We start from the raw sequence: 19,592 nt of genomic DNA, 5'->3' as shown, positions 1-19,592 counted from the left end.
AACATAGAGTCGCTAATTGCTTTTAGGATTATTATCCAATTTGCAAAACCGAAGTAAGGACACTGCCGGCCTTAAATAGATATTTGGGGGCATATTATACCGACGCTGGCCCTCAGATTGGTCGAGCAGTGCGTTTTAAATAAAGTCGATAATAGCAACTTGACTTTAATTTTTGAGGGCCTCTTAAGGCTTTGCCCAATGTATGATATGCTGCTTTCAATTGTTTGGGATATTTTTTGCAAGCAAGCTGAAGCCAACGTGATGGGGTCTTGAGGTTAAGTACTTACGAATTTTTTGTTATTTGCTAAAATTTAAACTAAAAATAATCATTATAAACAGCGGGGAACATGTAGGCCTAAAGAAAAATTGCTCCTTTTGAAATTTGAAATTCAGTGTGAAAACTTGGAAAAAAGAATTGAGTTAGTGTTGGTTTAGTGGGAAAAGATGAAAAAGCATTAGAGAAAAACGTAAGGAAAAGCCAGCAATTTTATACATGTGAGTGGAAGAGAGACGAGCGTGGCAGCGTTGGAGGAGCCAAGTGGTGGTGGCCAAGTGGGTCTTGAGACATTGCCAGTTGCCAATTCTAGGAGGGACTCTCACTTTCTTAGAATCTTCCTCTTTTTCAGCGAAGCGGTCGAGATCTTAAGGCCCATTGGGTGCGCTCGTGGTAAGAGCCACGTGTTTTTTCACTTGACAGTCTGCCCAGCTTACCATTTCTTCCTTTCCCCAAAACAACAAAATATCGAGTTTTCACGGCTATGCCATGGTGACTTCCTCAAATTCTCTAGATTTTATTTTAATATTATGCAATTCTAGTAATAATATTTGCCAGAAGGACTTAGTTGCGGAATTTAAGAATGTGTTCAACTAACTAATTCATCAAAATTTCCAACTTCCACCCACTCTTTTATAATGGGACAGTGAATGTCATATTGAATGGAGAAGGCCGGTGAAAAACTGGAGATTGTTTGCTTACACGGGCAATTGTTTAGGCCTGGGGTCAGTGGCACTCGTCCTAGAAGAGTTGGACCCAACCCCACCTCAAAGCCAGAATCAATTCTAGTCTAAACTCGAAAGCCATCCTTCAGAGTTGAGGGCCTCAAAAATGGGGATTTCGGAATCTCAGTTTCCTGGCTTCTGGTAAGGAAAAAAAAAGAATAATGAGGAGAGGTTGTGTTTGGTTTTGGAATATTGTCGGTGGCAGACCACGCCGTAATTCGGCTTGCGGGTCCAAAATTTTCTCAAGACGGCAAACGTGGTATTACAGAGTCCAATAAAATAAACAAGAAAAACACTAGAGATTATAAAAGTCGACAATTTGGTGACAGATGACCATGGTCCATGGGACATCTCCCAGATGACCAATCAGACGACATCAACGCGTACACGTGTACCACTAATAATGATTTCAATTTATATATTGTTTTATTGTTAATATTATTATTACGGAACCCAAACAGGATCTGGCAACTGTTCCTTTTGTAGACACCTAATTCGAAACTATCTGAAATCTAGACGATTGATGGGCATGCAGGGAAGTGAGAATCATAACAAGAAGAAGAATAATGCCCAACAGTAAAATGAACATTGATTGTAAGAAGAGTTTCAAGTACAAATCATATGTGCGTTTAACAAATAATTAGTGCAAATTTACAAGCAAATGGGTTAGAAAGCCTTGATATATCATCCAAGTTGTGCAGTGCATTCCATGTGTCATGCATGAATCGATCAAGAGTAGGTCCACGCTGGTGGGACTTTAAAAACAAAAATTAACCTGCTGGATACAGCGTCTTGGATAGCTCCATTTGAGGATTCAGGAAGACAACTATATATGAGCTTTATAAAGTAAGTAAAATGGGGATTGGGAACGTAATCCTATTGGTTAAGCAATGGAACCCTTATCTTTCTTTTATGCTAATTCCATCGAGTTCCTTATCTTGTTTTGGTATAGTTAAAATCCCTGGAAAATCTGATTAGCACATGTTGGGTGACCAAGCTTCCATTTACAGATACATTGATTCTTGCATGATTTTAAATATATATACTATATACTCCAAAATGGCAATGTCTTGTCTTCAAGGCTCTTCCAAGTTCCAATTATATATTAACTTGCTTGCTAAGTTGTAAAATTAAAGTCACACCTAACCATGGAATCCGAAAGCTGCACTGTTACCATGTTTTAGGTACACAGTCAGAGACCAAAACATTTGTAAAAGAGAAAGTCGAGTTTAAGATTTGGTTCTCACCACCACCACCACCAAGTCAGCCATTTCCAAACCTAATTTCAAAAATTGGCTAAAACACCGAGCTGACAAGAAAAACAAAGTATTGAGGAAGAAGTCCATAGGGACTAGCAGAGAAAACGATGTGTGCATAAAAAGACTTTAAAGCTACAAGATTTTATAGTCTAATGCAAATATTTAGAATAGTCCAAGTAGCCACCATATGCCTCACATTCAATTGTGTATATATTATACAAATTTCACCTGTTTTCTCTTATACATTGATTGATAGTGACTATTTATAAGACCTTTTTAATGTAAATGAGATTGTTTTATACACGTATGAGAATCAAATTAAGATGGATTAATCTACAGCTGACATGCAAAAAGGTTAGAGCCGAAAACATCAAGAGGCTACCTTAACCAACACTACTTTTGGGTGAAATTAAAGTTGTAAAAGAAATGGCAAAGAATAAGATTCGTGAAATGAAATAGAGAATGCAAAAGTCCAATCCCATGGAATAATGGGAACGAATGAACCACTGTGATAATTTGATTGTAAAAAGGATTATAAAACAGACCACGCAACCGTGCAGCGTACGATGCGCCAACGAAGGGACAGAATTTGACCAACGGTATAGGATTACTTGAATTTTATAGGCGGACGTTTTTCTTACCTTGGCTCTCCCGGACTCCATCTCCCCTCCCCTTTTCCCTTGTGTGTTCCGCCAGTCCCGCCAATTGACACGTAAATATCACTTCCTTTTTCTAATTTTAATTTTATATATATGTCCAACAACAACAAGAAGGTTTATTTGAGTGCAAGAAATAACAGCAGAGTAAAAAACTTATTTTTTTCTAAAAAAATAGAATTTAGTAGTGGCATGAGAAAATCTCTAGAGAGAGGAAGGGGAAAGGGGGAAGTTTTAGTTGTATTTATAATATATGGTCAAAAAGAGAGCGTGTGGGAGCTATAAGTTTTGTGTAAAGCGTCACGAAGCCGAAGACAAAAGCCGGCTTCTTCTTCTTCAACTTCTGTTGTGCTTCAAATTTCTCTCTCGCTCACCTTAAAGTGTCTGTTTTTATTGTGCGCTTTACTCTCTTGTTTTGGTTGTTGGATTCATTTCATCTTTTCCTTTTGATGATTTGATCGGGTAAAGGAATAGAGAGGAGGGTGCCCAAAATGTTTTTTCTTTTTACAAAATTTTTGTAAAAAATTAGGATTGAAATATGACACGTTGATTGAGCTTGTTTTATTGTAAATCTGATATATTTCAGAAATTTAAGGATTTTTTTTTTTATTTTGGGTTTGGTTTGATTTTTGAGGGGATGGGTTGCTTTCCTTGTTTCGATTCAAGTGAAGAGGAGAAGTTAACTCCCGTCAAAGAAACCGATGATCGAAAGCAAGGCCAACCAACCGTTTCCTCTAACATTTCCAGATTATCTTCAGGTTGGATTCTCTTTTTGTAAAAAAAAATAATTATCTTAACCCTTGATCTGATCTGGGTCTTTCTGGTTCATTATTGTTTGCTAAGTATTGATGATGATGCTTGTTTTGTTGTTTATAATTTTTCTCATTTTCGACAGTAAATTATTACATGTTTGATTTATCCTGATAAAATTTTTAGAGATTTAAAGTTTGGGTTGTTTCCACTAGCCCCCACCAGATTTTGATGCTGTTTTGTGAAGGAATTAGGATCTAATGATGATTTTGATCACTTCGGTTGATCTGTTTGCTGGTTGATTAAGTTGAAAATATTTTAATCAATTCAATACCCATTGATAGATGTCTTGTAATTAATCAGTAATTCTGTATCTTAAAGTAAAAGTAGCTTACTAAGTATGATAAGCAAAGTCCATCATTTGAATTATAGCTTGATGGAGCTTATTACTGCCTTGGCAATTAAAATTTGCCCCTTCTCTTCCATCTCTGAGCTTTAGAAATGAGATCATATACTTTTTCCATGTTAGATTGTTTTCTTTGCATTAAAATGGTAAATAGATCTTTAATAGTATCTGTTTTGATGGAGTTGGCAGGAGGGGACAGGCTTAGATCAAGAAGTAATGGAGGGTCCAAAAGGGAATTACCAAGTCCCAGGGATGGGCCTGGTGTCCAAATTGCTGCTCAAATTTTTACTTTTCGTGAGCTTGCAGCTGCAACAAAGAATTTCAGGCCAGAGTCTTTCTTAGGTGAAGGTGGATTTGGACGTGTGTACAAAGGGCGGCTTGAGAGTACTGGTCAGGTAAATCTTTTTATTCTTGCAGTGTTTTCTCAAAATATTGAAAGCATATGAATATGATGTAGCTGCAATAATTAAGCTTTGATCCATAATAAGATTCACCAATTCTAGGCATTCGCTTATTTTGATGCTCTGGTAGGGTATAGATTCTATACAGTATCGGTGAACCAAATGTTGCCACCTTGTTAATAAATAAATCTAAAAGCTGGGAACCTTAAAAAATAAACACTCATAATCTGAAAAATATTTATTATGAAGAATTTTTGAACTTCTACCTTTGCGTGTTTATGAGGTGACACTCTATTACTAAGTGATAGTGTATAAATACTATACACTGAAAATGCATCAAATATAATCCCTATAGATATTTAGTGGTTGAAGACAGAGTGTTTGGAAAGGAATTACTCTGTTTATTCTATGATTCTAACATTTATTAATATAGTAAAAAAAGCATAAATAAAACTGGAAAGTTCATCATTAAGAATGTATTTGGTAAAATAACCAGTTAGTATTGTTGTTTTATACTCTTCATTAGGTTTTCAAATCCTCTAATGCACTTGCTATGCATTGTGATCTAGCTCCCACTGAAGAGGCCATACACAGTTGTGTCTTAGTGAACATTGATTGAAAAGATGAATTACTGAACTTTGGTGCAGTTCTTTAATTTGATAACTCTCAAGTGATAATCTTTTGTCCATTGAAGATGATCTAATTAATATCTGAGTATGTTTTTATCCTTTTGGGTGTGATTGTTGCTACTTAACATAGTTAACCATCTGCTAAAAGAAAGCAGCATTCATCCTCGTGTAGTCTATCTTGCTGATAAAATGTGGGTTTTCTGTCTAAACCCTCCCTTGATGTTGTCATGTTGTAGCTGAGGTCTCGTATGAATTTGAAAATTCTACCGCTGTGTGCAGCATCACGTATCATTCTTATACTTAATTTAAGAGTAGAAAGAATAAAGTGAGCATATTTAACCATGTAATTTGGATAACAAATTTCATTTGTCTGTCAAAATTATTTTATTCCTATGTAACAGGATTGTCATACATGTGTTTAAGAGATTTGAAAGAGGATCTCTGGGTTTTGTTCTGAAATTACACAAATTGAAGGTTCCAGTAGTTGGGATAACTAACTAAAAATTGTGATGCTTGAGGAGTCCATGTCATCATTTTTCTTACATATATGTAAATATATATTTTTTTGCAGGTAGTTGCTGTCAAACAGCTGGATAGAAATGGTCTCCAGGGTAACAGGGAATTTCTGGTTGAGGTTCTCATGCTCAGCCTTCTTCATCATCCTAATCTAGTTAACCTGATTGGTTATTGTGCTGATGGAGATCAACGGCTTCTTGTCTATGAATTCATGCCCTTGGGATCCTTGGAAGATCACCTTCATGGTAATATTTTAGTGCACTTATGGTCTTCTAATGATAGAATTCATTTCTTGCATTAATTAATTTTATCAAGAGCAACTGGTGCTCCTGCAACCTTTAGATCTTGACCAAGGTATATTCAATTCAAAGAATTTTAGCACTTTGAGGTTGGTTTAGCAAGTCAGCATTTGATTAAGAAGTGATCAAATATTTTTCGGACATTGTATTTCTAGATCCTCTGATTTTTTAGTGGAGCCAATGTTGTTGTGAAGAGGTAATTAATGTTAGCCAAATATGATGAAAGGTATCTTTGACTGGATATGATGCCAAAGGATTTGGGTATAAGATATTATTTTGTCATCTTTAGTGTAAAGCCTGCTGTTTGGTAAGTTGAACACCGCGTGAGATCATCTTGCCATAAGAAAATACTATGGATTTTACATTGATTCAAAAGTTCAAAAGTTAGACATTCATCATTCATTCTCTTGTGGTGGATGTATTATTGTTGTCTTTTAGTTTTGAGAAGTTAATAATATTCAAGTAAGCTTTTAACAGCATGCCAAATAAATAACTAATAATTGCCCGTGAGGCTTTGTAGTTATCTGTGCTTCAAGTTATCAAAATTTCTTTTTATTAGCAGGTAAAGAAATTACATTTGTGTTTGCGTTCATTGCAATTTGGGAATTGAGGTGTGATTCATATATGCTCATTCTCTGGTTTGAGCTTCTCTTCTTGCACTTCTTGGTTTTTAAATGTCCATGCCTTTGGGTCAACAGGCTTAACCCTTGTGTTGTTATTCTTAGAGATATATAGTGCTAACAGCTTTACATAAGTTAATTAAATATATTAGGCCAATGTTGCATTATCTCTTTCATTTCATGTGTGTCCTTTGTTGATAAGATCAGGTCAAATCAAATATTTTCTTGTCTGAGAACAAGATATTCTTGTACTGCCTTCTAGATTAAAACCACGTCAGTTATTTTCTTGTTGGATTTTTCTTGATATTTTTTATTGATATGGTTATGTCAAAATCTATTCTAGGTGTCATAGGAGCTTGTATTATTGTATGGTACCAATAGAGATAGGTGAAGTTAAGTTAGAGCAAAAAGGAAGAGATAAGTGAGTGGGGAAGTGTTAATTTCATCTGCTTTCTATATGTAGTCTTCTGCTTCTGATGTCTTTATTGCTCTGCTGTCAAGTCATTTTAATCTGTTTATCCTACATGGTAGATATTTAGCAGTGGGTTTTAAATAAAGTTCCTGATGTGGTTTATATATATTTCTATGGTTAAAAGTTTGTGCTGTTGCTCTATTATGTACTTGTAACATTATTGTTTGTGCTTATAAATTTGGGTAAATCTTTTTCTATTGGGTCTTTGTGTGGTACTTTGTAGATTCAGAAGTCATGCTAGAAGCATTAATTAACTGTATTGAAAATCTAGATATTCAAGTCTGTTGAGATTTGTTAGCTACAAGACAAGGAGATTGTTGAACTTATTGGTATTCTACATGAGCTCAAGGCAACCTTGTGGCTTGGCTACTTGACGTGGAAATTAAAGTTAAAGCTATATTGTATCAGATTAAGGCTGATCACGGTTTACATGCAAGATCATGTTTTGCACTGCAACTGCTATGCTAAACAGATTCAACATTTTCAGCCTAAACTGAGTTTTGAGTGAAAAAAAAGTGGTCTATCACCATGATTTTCCAAACCCCAATTTCTCAACCAACCATAATGTTAAACCAAGCCTAATTATTGTTGGAACTAATAATGAGCCATGAGCGTAAAATTCTCTGAATGGATCTGTTTTGTGGCTCATTTGCTTGCTGTCATATGCTCTTTGTAGTCTGGAAGCCTCAAATACTTTTGCCTTTGTAACATGTGGATGTGGACTTACACAGATGATATACTGTCATATCTGAGTGTTGGATATATTCTGGTTTAAGTTGCTACAAATGAACGTTTGCGAGGTTTGCAGTGTCACACCCCTGGGCATATAGCAGGAAGGAGTAAATTTGATTATAATGTAATCTGTCATTATTCTCTTTGCAGATCTTCCACCCGAGAAGGAACCACTAGATTGGAACACAAGAATGAAGATTGCAGCTGGCGCTGCTAAAGGTTTGGAATACCTGCATGATAAAGCAAACCCGCCTGTTATATACAGGGACTTCAAGTCCTCCAACATATTACTGGATGAAGGATTTCACCCAAAGTTATCTGATTTTGGGCTTGCAAAACTTGGTCCTGTTGGAGACAAATCACATGTTTCCACCAGGGTAATGGGCACATATGGTTATTGTGCTCCTGAGTATGCCATGACTGGTCAATTGACAGTGAAATCTGATGTTTATAGTTTTGGGGTGGTCTTCTTGGAGCTAATTACGGGACGGAAAGCTATTGACAGCACACGACCCCATGGAGAACAAAACCTTGTTACATGGGTGATGCATTTAAATTGTTTTTGTAGTTTGGTTGCCTAACTATTGTGTTGTGGAGGGTTGGTGTGTGAGTGTAGCAAGTAATGGCTAAGAGTTTTTAGTAATTGAGTTTTCTTCTGGTTTATGTATATACAGGCACGTCCATTATTCAATGACCGCCGCAAATTTTCAAAATTGGCAGATCCCCGACTGCAGGGACGATATCCAATGCGAGGTCTCTACCAAGCTCTAGCCGTGGCATCCATGTGCATTCAAGAGCAGGCTGCCACACGTCCTCTGATTGGGGATGTGGTCACTGCCCTCTCTTATTTGGCAAATCAGGCATACGATCGTAATGCGGTAGGGCATGGCTACAGAGGCCCTGGAGATAAGGATGACAAAAGATACAGAGATGACAGAGGAGGAAGGGTATCAAGGAATGATGAAGGAGGAGCATCTGGCCGTAGGTGGGATTTGGAAGGGTCTGAGAAGGAAGACTCCCCCAGAGAAACTGCCAGGATGTTGAATAGGGATTTGGATAGGGAAAGAGCTGTAGCCGAGGCCAAAATGTGGGGAGAGAATTGGCGAGAAAAAAGGAGACAAAGTGCGCAGGGTAGTTTCGATGGGTCTAATGGGTAGTATCCTAGCAAAACTGGTGTGCACCATCTTCCACCTCAATGTTTATCCAGCTTTCTCACATTAACTAGGTGAAGACACGTTTCTAGCTTTTATCTGCCTGGTCCAGCCAAAAAGCTTGGCAATGCTTTCTTCCTCTGAAACGGAGACAGGTGGTGCGCTTTGTAAGGGACTTTGGTGCTAACATGCTTTTAACCTCTTTTTGTTTTTTTTCAAAGTTTTGTTCTTTTCTCTTTTCTTTACTTTACATCCTTTCATCGAAGCATAGAAGAAGAAGAAGATGATGATGATGATAACGATCTAAAGCATAATGGAGAGTGTACATTATCTACTAGGAGAGCAAGAGAAGAACAAGACGTATTTATAAAATTTTGTGAGTAAAGACGTCTGGGTCAATGTTATCCTTGCTCTTGGAGGGCCCCCCTGTACGGAACAGTTATGTTGTCTGTATGTTGTAGTCATCTTCGGTACACAAACACATTTTACCAATTACTAATTAAGGTCATTGTCAACCAATCTTGTGTTACTATGTTGTAGAGCTGTCGTACTCTCTCATCAAGCCTGTTTTGCACGGTAAGTGCTGATTTTGCCATGGGTTTTGAAGTTTCTGATTTCCCCTTGGATCCTTGGATCTCCAGATGTTGTCATAATCGTTTTGACTTTTTGAGTTCGATATGTATGGTTCAGGTGTGAAATTCTTAGAAGTGAATTCATGGAGAAGACGGTTGAGGAGATCAGAATTTAGGGAGGGGTACCACAATTGATACATTTTACCCTAAACCCATAATAACATATGAGCTATTTAATTTTGTTTTTCAAGAAAAACATGAACAATATAAGATTTAAATTCACAATCATGGCGGATTAGTCTGGTGTCAGAATGTTACTGCAAAAAATCTAAATGGAAGCAACATTAGGAAACTTTGGATTGCTGTTTGAAACATGCAATAGGGAGAAGTTTGAACATGCCCAGGATCAGAAATATATCTCATCTGTCATAAAATTATTTAGCCAGTTGGGGAAAAAAAAAACCAAAAGCCGTTCTGCCATCTCACGTTTCCTATTGAAAAATACGTGGGTCCTTCGTTCCTATCGCATCCAGCTGTGGTGTTGTTGTGAATGAATAAATGTTGGAACCTGCTTGAAGGCACCAGCGAGAGCCACATGGCTACGATGTCAACTTTTATGAGCCCGATAAGGGGAAAACATTGCCCTGCACTTCTAATCAACTTTACGGTTCGATCATCAACAATACCAAATAAAGAATAATTGTCATCCTCAGATTTTAGGAAAACTGGGGAAAGAGTCATTCTTGTATTTCAAAGCAATAGTACATATTCAGGATTAATGACATACAAGATAATTAAACATGGGGCGAACTGAGATAGGCACAATACATCGTCATTTTAGTGGCCCCTGGCTCATTTGTTCTGTGTACAAAGGCTAGGGTGGTGAGGGGTGGAGCAAAAACAAGATGGAAAAACAAATGTGGAAGGCGGTTTCAGCATCAGAACTCTCAACAAAATGATAAACTGGGTACATGTTATTTAATCAAACAGGACATTCATTTGATTGGAGGTCACTGGAATCTTCCAAGCTTTTCTCAGTTTTATCAGGCTCCCCTGTCTGTTCGTTCTCTTTTGTCTTATTACTGTTTGCATCTGGTTGAATATCAACAGGATAGACTTCCGAGGCGCCTATTGTGCTCAGGACAACAACAGTTTTCAATTGTTCTGGGGGCTTCTTCTCCTCTATGGCCTTTTTGGTGTTTCTGTAAACTGCGTACAGCAGCATCTGGAGCATCCCCAAGACGAAGCCTAGGACATTCGGAAGCTGTCGATTGAGAAGGAAACAAATGAGCAAATTAGTGGCTCAAAGCCAAGTGAAAGAGGAAAAAATGCGTCCCACATCAAAGAAAACAACAGCTTACAGCAACACAAATGTCTTTAATGAATAGTCCATAGGCAAACCACATAATTGCACTCAATGTGAGGAAAAATGATAAGTTGAATGGCATGAACTCAACACTCCCCGTTCGAATAACTCGTGCCTGGAAAAATTAATAAAAATAATGAAGTTAAAAAATGTGTAAAAATGGATCAGTAGACACGCCCTTAATTTAAAAATAAATAATAAATAAAATACTAAAACTCACCACAATGTTTAAAGGTGCTGCAAAGACAGATACAGAGATGGCAACGCAAATCCAACCAAGAAGCTGGATACGAATTGAACTTTTCACCAGAAAGCGCGTGAGAATAAGGATTAAAGAAAACAGCCCCACGTTCATACCAACAAAAAGTTTCATAGCTGACATCTGCAGTAAAAAAGAAACAAAAGAGACAATAATTAGAATAATTAGCTAATTACTTAAACCTTTGACTAATATTCTCATAAGAAAACCTTTAAAAACTGAATTTTTATCATATTAATTACCCTGCTATTCTTTGATGCATAAGCTATGTATATAGATATGTACATAGTCTCTACAATACATCCAAAGGAGTTGATGGTGATGAGAAGGAAAGCATCCTTTTTGATCAACGCGTAATAAAGCCATAGCATGGAGCTGAACAATGCCACTTGGTAAGGAAGTGATTGGAAACTCTCTGTTGATTTCTTTCTGTAAATTCGGTAGAATGTTGGTCTGAAATTTTTGAAACCCAAAAAAAAAAAAGGTTATTCCTCGTCTGATCAAAGAGAAACCAATGATTTCGAGTCATGTAAGAGAAGATGATATAGACAGATGCTTACACTGGAGCGAGATATACAAGGACAGAGATGATGTTACCTGTCATCAATCAATTGCAAACAAATTCATTGGTTATTTATTACTCTATAAAAAAGTACATGCATAAAGTTTTCACTGCTCAACTAAAATAAAATATCTTACAAAAATGCTTTCATGCAGTTATTAAAATGAATGTATTAATTTATATGATTGGAAAGGTGGATCATCATATAGGTGACAATACTAAATTTTTGATAGCGAAATAACATTTATTTGTTTTTGTCTTTTATTTTTGTTAAGAAGCATATGTAACTGATCACATCAATTATCTTTTGGTGATATTGGAGGTATTACTAACAAGGAACAACTAGTTAACCTGTTTAAAACAAAAATAGTATTATTAGTTGCTTAACTTAACCAAATTATGACTAGAGTCGCCTGGAATAAAGTAGAAGATGGAGGAAGAAGGAAAAGAATGAAGAACCTAAACCAGACCTAGCGTATGAATAAGGACCAATGTTAACCAGGGGAGAAAAGGCTTAAATGAACTCTTAAAAAGAGAGGATGAAAGAGCAAGGAAACAAAGATGAAAGCTGAAGAATATGGAGCAGGTGAAAGAGGAAAACGGAAATATATAAACTGAGATGACTTGGAACAGAACGAAAATGAGCAGCGAAATGACTCCAAGAAAAAAAAAAAACCCGAAGCTGTAATGACCAGCCTGATGAATATCCCTGTTCAATATTCAGTTTTATGTCTCGAAAAGAGTCATGAAAGTGAAGAAAAAAGGAGGGTGGGAAGAGCATTTGATATGCAATGCTTAAGCTTTGTGTAAATATATACCGAAGACACCAAATGCGACAGCCCAAGAATGGTGATCACCCATTACAGCCATCTCTCTGCTAAACAGGAAGAAAACAATTTGAGGGGAGTCAGAAAAAGAGTCTGTTTAAAAACAGAAGAAGGTAGGGGGCATGAAAGGGGAACCCTAAACCCGAAAGCCTTTGTATGTCATGCACTCAAAGGATGGCGATGAGAGGGATTTATATAGAGAGAGCCTTTTATATGAAATATTGGGGTGGGGGTTGGGGAGGGGCTAAGTTGGGTTGGGTTGGGTTGGGTGGTGAATGCTGATGCAAGCAAGAGTGTGTGCGTTTTCAACTCATTCTGGTTGCATGACAAGTGGAACATTAGTTGGTGGCTTCGCATAAAATCATTTACCCTTTGTCCTTACCCTATTGCCCCTCCCCCACGTGCCTCTTTCGTCGCGTGCCCAGCGTTCCAACCAAATTGGCATCCCTCCTACTTACCAACGTTCTGAAAATGCTTATTAAGCTTGAATATAAACCCATCTTCTTTTCTTCCTTTTCTGTGTATTTCTTATTATTTGACTCATTATTGTTATTTTTCTATAAAAATTAATTAACACCTTTAGCTTTGCAAAACCTTTTTACTTCTTAACACAATTTGTGTTTTTTTTTTTATTTCCTTTTTTTGATGATATTAGTGTGCCATCTTTCTGGTTTAACTTAAAAGTACGTAATTGTTGCATTGGTCATAATAAATCCAATAATCATTAATTGAGGATACTATATATAATTCCTTTCTTGTCTCCGTAGAGGATCGGAGAGATACACCAAGTTAAATATCATTACAACGTTACGATAAGAAAATTATCACTGGATAAAATAAGTCCCCACTGTCTGTAAAAAATAGAATGCGAGAAACGGAAGCGCCACGCGCCAAAAACAGGGGTGGCAGGATGTGTGCAAGAAGAGCTTGTATGATAGTAGAATTTTACGTTACAGATAGGGCGCAGAGGTGATGGTCGAAAAGCCTGAATTCATGTGAAGCAATAAAAACACAACCTGGAAGCCGTTTCTCTTTTAGCATAGTGAATATGATGATATAACCAAGTCCGAAACACACAAAATGGAACACGCTCATCCGCGTCAGCTCTGAAACCCTCTCTCATTATTTCTGTTTGTGGTTGATTTGTTTTTGTTTGTTTGCGTTTCTCTGCTGTTGCGTGGCAAAGGTTTCGTGTGGCATATGACCTTTTTTATCCTTCAAGTCGTTGTAATGGTTTTTTTATTCTTTTTCTTTTTCTTCAAAATATTTGCAGTTATATGATGAGACGGAGGTGGAAAAACAGGACAGAAAATATATGACCTGCAAACAATAATGATGTTGTTATTCTTCTCTTGTATCTATTATCTGGTTGGGATTTGTCTGGGAATGCTAGGTGGAGCTGGCCAGATTCGTGGTTGTACGCAAACGGATATCAGCAAGTGTTTCTCGTAGCTTGGATTTCTTTGAGCGCTACACAATCTTCTTTTAAAAGTCTCCTTCATTTTGGTGCGTAAATTTGCACTTTTTGATGTATACCACCCACCAAATGATTTGGGGTTTCCCAATCTGATGCGAGACCCTATAATGGTATTGCTAGCTACCTCTCTCTGCTTTCCAGACCCCACACTGCATCGCCCTCCCAACCCTGCTATTCATACTGACAAAATTAAGATTTCCTTTTTATTTTATTTTCTCCCTATATATTAGCCTTCCGTGACATCAATTCTTCCTTTCTTTGCAGCCAAAAACGTGCTGGCGATGGAATGAATTATTTCTCGACATTCAACTTTTTGAGTGGTTGATCTGATCTTTAAATCTTTGCCTCCGTTTGATTTGACTTCTGGCTAAGGTTCATTACAATCCGTTTAAAGTTAACGCTGAAAGGCACTAATTTATCGTTATCATTTGGTTAATGATGATATTCATGATTTATGGAACAGAGAAGAGCTGGGGCTCAGAAGTAGATTCGTGCATTCACTAAATTAATTAATCATGAAAAAGGGCTTCGCTCTCCCCGCAGCTTAAGCGAAGGTTCATGGGCGCTGGCTGCTTCAATTTGCAAACGAAATTAAAGCATATTAAAAAAATGGTGGGGTTCCAAATTTATCAGATGCAAACGACGGGTAGATATCAGACGTGGGGTTCTCTCTCATGTTTATCATCTGAGTTAATGCTTGATATCAGTTCAACAAAAAGACCACGCCATTGCATTATTTATTCTTTTGATTTGGAGGTATCCCCTATAATTGAACTCGGAACTGTGTGTGCAGGGGATAGATATTATGGTTTGATCGAACCACTCTTTGAGAAACTTTTGGTCCACGATGGCCTGAACTTGTGGCTGCCTTCCAGCGTCCATTTCCCTGATTCACTAAGCTTAAGCCAGTTCACCTCATCATTATTGGGAGGGGGATAATGACAAGCATATCATTATTGCCATTGTGGTGGGGTAAACAAGATAATGACCACCCTTTTTAGGAATCATGGAGAGATTATGTAATGCTGGGTCCAAATCTGGTCCTTTTTTCTTTATTTATTATTACTTACTTTTTCGATTTCCTCTCTTTGATGTCAGGAATATCTTTCTAATTAATACAAGTAATACCCTTAACCCATTTCAATGAGATTATACAAAGTTAAGATTATTAAATCAATTTAAGTACAACTAACCCTCATATTAATAGTTTACTATTAGTTTTTAGGTTAAGATTGTGAGGTTCACCCGTAAATATATATATATATATATCTAAACATATAAACATTTTATTTCTTAAACTAAAACTGAGAATTGAAACTTATAACAAATTGTATACAAAGAAATTAATTAGTAATTCATTAATCACTAATTAATATATTTCAATAATCAATGACTAATTCATTAAAATAAACTACTAATAAGTAAGTTTCACATATTGAACAATTTGATCAATTGATTCTTTATATATTTTTATTCTATGGAATAAGATGTTTTAATCTACAATTTAATCAATGTTAATTATGAAATTTATCAGCACCGACCCACCTGAGCCTTGTATTTTCTTCTCTTTTTTTTGTCAAAATTATATATTTCATCATCCATGCAAAAGTGAGAAATCCTACTTGCCCGCTCAGGGAACAGGGTTGGAAAGCTTCCAAAAGCTAGGTCCGATGTGGTGCTTTTTCCACTTTTTATCTTGTCTTGCTTTTTTTTCGTTTTGAGGCTCTGCTAACGTAAGAAATTGAAACATTTTGTGCAAGGTAAACATGATCAATTAGTGCTTCATTAGAGTTCATAACTAATTGGGAGGGAGGAATTCTGCATACATTGGAATCTGCCCACGTTAGTTAAAAACGTGTTTGACCCAAATAAACATCAAGTAAAAGTTGTACCAATTCATTCAATTCAAGCAGGGGACGACACGAGAACCTTATGCTGGATTCCATGAGAGATTGAAGAGCCCTTCTCTTCTACTTATTTTTTAAAGAATACTAATTTTATAACCTTTTCTCATTGCATGGCTCAGCTGATAGGAAAAGAGGAGCATGTTAAACAAGGTAACACGTGCTGGGAGGAAGCTTCTCTCAGCATTTTCACGAGTAAATGATTATGTTGTTATATAATATTTATTGACAATTGGATGTATATAAAAATTCAACTATGAAAACATTGTATGTTTAAAATCATTATAGATTATGGAAAGCAAGAAAGTAATGTAGTAAATGTTGAATAATTTTAAAGTGTAAACTTTTTAAAAGATATTTTGGTTCATTAATTATGGTGATGGTACTTATCCTGGCATCGGTTAGATGGACGAATATTTTGTTTGTTTTAATATGATTGTTAGGTCTCCAAGCCATATTTGCTATTTTGTAACTTGAAATTCTGGATTGAAACTTTTTGTTCTTCCTTCCACCTCTGTGTATGAAAAATAAAAGAAACTTGTTGGCGGTCAGTTTCAAGTAAAGGTATGAATGTGTGAAAATTCCAAATGGAAAATGGGGATTGTTGTGATCCTTGGTTAGGGTGATTGAACAAGGACACATAATTAAGAGGGATGCTAAGTAAAGGCAAGTGAGCTAGGAATTCTCGAGACTCCAAGGAGTGTAGGGCCAGGGGGGAGTTGCACCTAAGATGTCTAGATGCACAAATCATATGGTTACGTGCCAGCAGAGAGGTCTTCAATCCAGCCTTGATTTCTGTAAATGCCAAAATAGATTTTCCGTCCCTCAACACATCATTCTCCCTTTGGTCTGAAATCACAACTTTAGTCATTTACAAACCGCATTTGTTTAAGGAAACCCTTGTTTCAAGTGCAAGCATTTCCATTTCAATTTTAATCAATCTAGAATCTTTCCGTACACAACTCTCTAATTTCTCTCATTTGCACCTTCTCCTAAGCTTCTAACCCCTGTTAGGTAAGTCAACCCGTGTATTATTCCTTAATCATGTATCTAAAATGCCTTCAGTCTAATTTTGTTAACAACTCGCACCTTGGTTCTATGGTGTAGTGGTTAGCACTCTGGACTTTGAATCCAGCGACCTGGGTTCGACTCCCGGTAGGACCTTTTTATAGAAAGTTCCCTAATCAGTTATTTTAATTAATTTTTAAATATAAAAAGGAATAATGATGATCATATTTACCATCCTATTAAATTGAGGATTCCCTAATCTTGCAACTTGACCTCTTTTTTAATGTAATATTACCATTATTGGATGGAAAAAAAATCCTATCAAGAAATTCTACTATTCTGTCTGCTCTTGCAAATGTGAAAAATAAAATTATTTATTCTTTTATAAATTCTAACTAAATAAATTAGTGGAACTAATAACAAACAAAGTAACCAAGAAAATATTTTTTCATATTTGTAAAAAAATCCATAAAATTTTTTTTTTTGTCAAAAATCATTATTTTAGGATAAATTATTAAAGGCAAACGTGAGGCTGAATCTGGCCTGCGGGAAGAAGCCAGATCCGGCTTCTCTATGGGAGGCCAGATCCAGTTTCTGCTGGACAGATTTGCGCCAGTAGCGTTAGATTGGACCTCAGCGGCCTTGGGTCTACGTCAATTGGATGTTGAAGGCGATTAAGAGAGTTACTCCGTGACAATCCTAACAGCCAGTGAAGGGAAAGAGAAGAAGGAAAAAGAAAAATTATTAATTTTTTAACCTTTTTTACATGTTAATATTTGTTTTTTAATTTTATCCAACTCATAATTTTTTTAATTTTTATTTTAAAAATGTTTTTTGAAATATAATTTGAATATTTAAAATATAAAAGTAAAATAAGAATTTGTTATATATTGTGGTATAAATATAAAATATATATTTTAAATGTAAAGATATATTCTTTAAAATATACATACATATATATGGATATATGTATATATGTATATATTCATGTACACATACAAACATAGTTTAGTTTCATTTGCTAATTGAAAAATAATTTGTTGAAAGAAAATATTTTCTGTGTAAAACATTTTATTGAAAAATTAAATTTTTATTATTATTTGGATAAAATATTGAAAATATCTTCTGTCATTTGAATTATCTTGTGAAAAATATTTTCCAAAAAAAATCCTCAAAATTTACTCCTTTCTAAATCAATAAAATATGATCCACATGACAATATTAAAGATGCTCATCTTTACCGATTAAAAATTAATATGATGAAATAGAGCTTAGATCATCAATTATTGATTTTGTACATAGATGTTAGTATAGTATAAAAGAAATTTTTTTTGAATAGTACAAAAGGAAATTAATGTAAACAGTATGGATTCAAGCTTATAATATTCTACAATTACTACAAGTTTAACAGTTCTAGTTTTGCTTTTGTTGAGATATAATTAACGTCCACTTTAAATTGATTAGTGGAACTATTGCATGATCAATAACTTTTTAAAGAAAATTTTACTACCCCCTTAAAGAAAATATAGTAGTACTATGTACTATATTTTGGTTATAAAAACAAATTTAATGCAAATCAAAAGCAACTAATGAAAATTTATTGTTCAATCAAATATATGGTGTGCATTAAAATTCTAAGTGACACAAATAATTGGAGATCCTTTTAAGGAAGCTCTTTAACAATTTTGATACGATATGCCAATTAGAGTAATTTAATTTTAGTAAAAGGTTCACATTATTACAGGTCAAAACTTAAACTCAATTGTGCATAACCTTAAGCTCTGAAAATAAAGTTTAAGGAAGTCTATAAATCACGAGTTCATATTTCTAACGTAAATGATATATCTAAAATAAATTGTAGAAGACATGCTTAAAATAAGTGTTAGAAAACACATATTTATATACCCCAAGACCTACCTCATCTTGTACTAATATGAGATCTGTAATATTTTACTCCAAACGCTTTCATTGTACAAGCTTTTTACTTGTAAAGGAGGCTCTTTATTTGTAAAGGGAAAGAAAATCTAAAAATAAATTTTAAATAAGTTTATAAATAACAAATTCACGTTTTTCACTCTAAAAAATATGTTTAATAGGTGATAAAAGATTCATATTTATATATTTAAAAGTCACTTCATGTCTTACTGATATGGATTCTACTTAAAATTCACAAGCTTACGATATTCTAAGTGATCCAAGTAATATGTGATCCTTTCATGATGCTCCATAGCAATTTTGATACGATATGCTCGGTAGATTAGTTTAATCTTAGTAACATGCTCACATACTCTCATACAAGATTCACGGATTCAAGTTGACAAGGTTACAAATTCGATGCTATCAACACATATAAAGTAACTCACTCCTCACCGTTAACTGTTAAAGGAGTTTTACTTCTTTGGAACAGTAATATGTCATATATTGATTCAGTCGAGGGTACATAACGCTTATTTAGCTTTAAAAACTTGGACAGAAGATTTGTTTCAACATTTTAGAACATCCAGAGTTTCAGTCAATAGAGAGAGGAGACCAACCGAGCCCAGATCGGAGAGAAAGGGAGATCTGCCTTTTTAGGATAAAATATTACTTTGTTCCAAGCTGAGCATTAAAATGTTCAGAAATTTCACAAGATTCCGTGTTTTTTTTTGGTATTTTATTCCATTAATTTATCAAGTTTAAATTTAGAAAAAAAATTACAAGAGCTAATTTATAAAGATTTTTATGGAA

The 19,592-nt window shown here is 35.4% G+C and overlaps 2 protein-coding genes and 1 non-coding gene across 3 annotated transcripts; 2 read left to right on the top strand and 1 right to left on the bottom strand.

Moving 5' to 3' along the window:
* The first annotated feature begins 3,020 nt into the window (after window positions 1–3,020).
* On the top strand, window positions 3,021–9,409 carry PBS1 (Protein kinase superfamily protein). The gene is made up of 5 exons (XM_007043813.3): window positions 3,021–3,672; window positions 4,260–4,465; window positions 5,672–5,861; window positions 7,890–8,281; window positions 8,414–9,409. Exons 1-5 carry the CDS (start codon window positions 3,552–3,554, stop codon window positions 8,894–8,896), a joined length of 1,392 nt encoding a protein of 463 aa, XP_007043875.2. The 5' UTR covers window positions 3,021–3,551; the 3' UTR covers window positions 8,897–9,409.
* A 767-nt stretch (window positions 9,410–10,176) lies between these two features.
* Window positions 10,177–12,658, bottom strand: SAG29 (senescence-associated gene 29). The gene is made up of 6 exons (XM_007043812.3): window positions 12,468–12,658; window positions 11,648–11,684; window positions 11,330–11,540; window positions 11,049–11,210; window positions 10,824–10,943; window positions 10,177–10,726 (listed from the first exon to the last, which is right to left on the bottom strand). Exons 1-6 carry the CDS (start codon window positions 12,517–12,519, stop codon window positions 10,445–10,447), a joined length of 864 nt encoding a protein of 287 aa, XP_007043874.1. The 5' UTR covers window positions 12,520–12,658; the 3' UTR covers window positions 10,177–10,444.
* Window positions 12,659–16,949: 4,291 nt separating this feature from the next.
* TRNAQ-UUG (transfer RNA glutamine (anticodon UUG)) lies at window positions 16,950–17,021 on the top strand. The gene has a single exon. It is a non-coding gene; the product is annotated as a tRNA-Gln (tRNA).
* The last annotated feature ends 2,571 nt before the right edge of the window (window positions 17,022–19,592 follow it).

The sequence above is a fragment of the Theobroma cacao genome, chromosome 2 (assembly GCF_053813885.1).
Source record: "Theobroma cacao isolate CCN51 chromosome 2, ASM5381388v1, whole genome shotgun sequence".
In the NCBI taxonomy this organism is placed as follows: domain Eukaryota; kingdom Viridiplantae; phylum Streptophyta; class Magnoliopsida; order Malvales; family Malvaceae; genus Theobroma; species Theobroma cacao.
Note: the sequence above shows the minus strand (reverse complement) of the source record. Positions and strands in the feature narration are given on the sequence as shown.

What these genes read in the sequence shown, in the direction of transcription:
- PBS1 (XM_007043813.3), top strand. Translation starts at nt 3,552, where the DNA reads ATGGGTTGCTTTCCTTGTTTCGATTCAAGTGAAGAGGAGAAGTTAACT. An exon ending in CATTTCCAGATTATCTTCAG is followed by an intron (nt 3,673 to 4,259) that starts GTTGGATTCTCT and finishes TGGAGTTGGCAG; the next exon opens with GAGGGGACAGGCTTAGATCA. An exon ending in AACAAAACCTTGTTACATGG is followed by an intron (nt 8,282 to 8,413) that starts GTGATGCATTTA and finishes ATGTATATACAG; the next exon opens with GCACGTCCATTATTCAATGA.
- SAG29 (XM_007043812.3), bottom strand. Translation starts at nt 12,519, where the DNA reads ATGGCTGTAATGGGTGATCACCATTCTTGGGCTGTCGCATTTGGTGTC. An exon ending in CAGCACCTTTAAACATTGTG is followed by an intron (nt 10,944 to 11,048) that starts GTGAGTTTTAGT and finishes TAATTTTTCCAG; the next exon opens with GCACGAGTTATTCGAACGGG. An exon ending in TTAAAGACATTTGTGTTGCT is followed by an intron (nt 10,727 to 10,823) that starts GTAAGCTGTTGT and finishes CTCAATCGACAG; the next exon opens with CTTCCGAATGTCCTAGGCTT.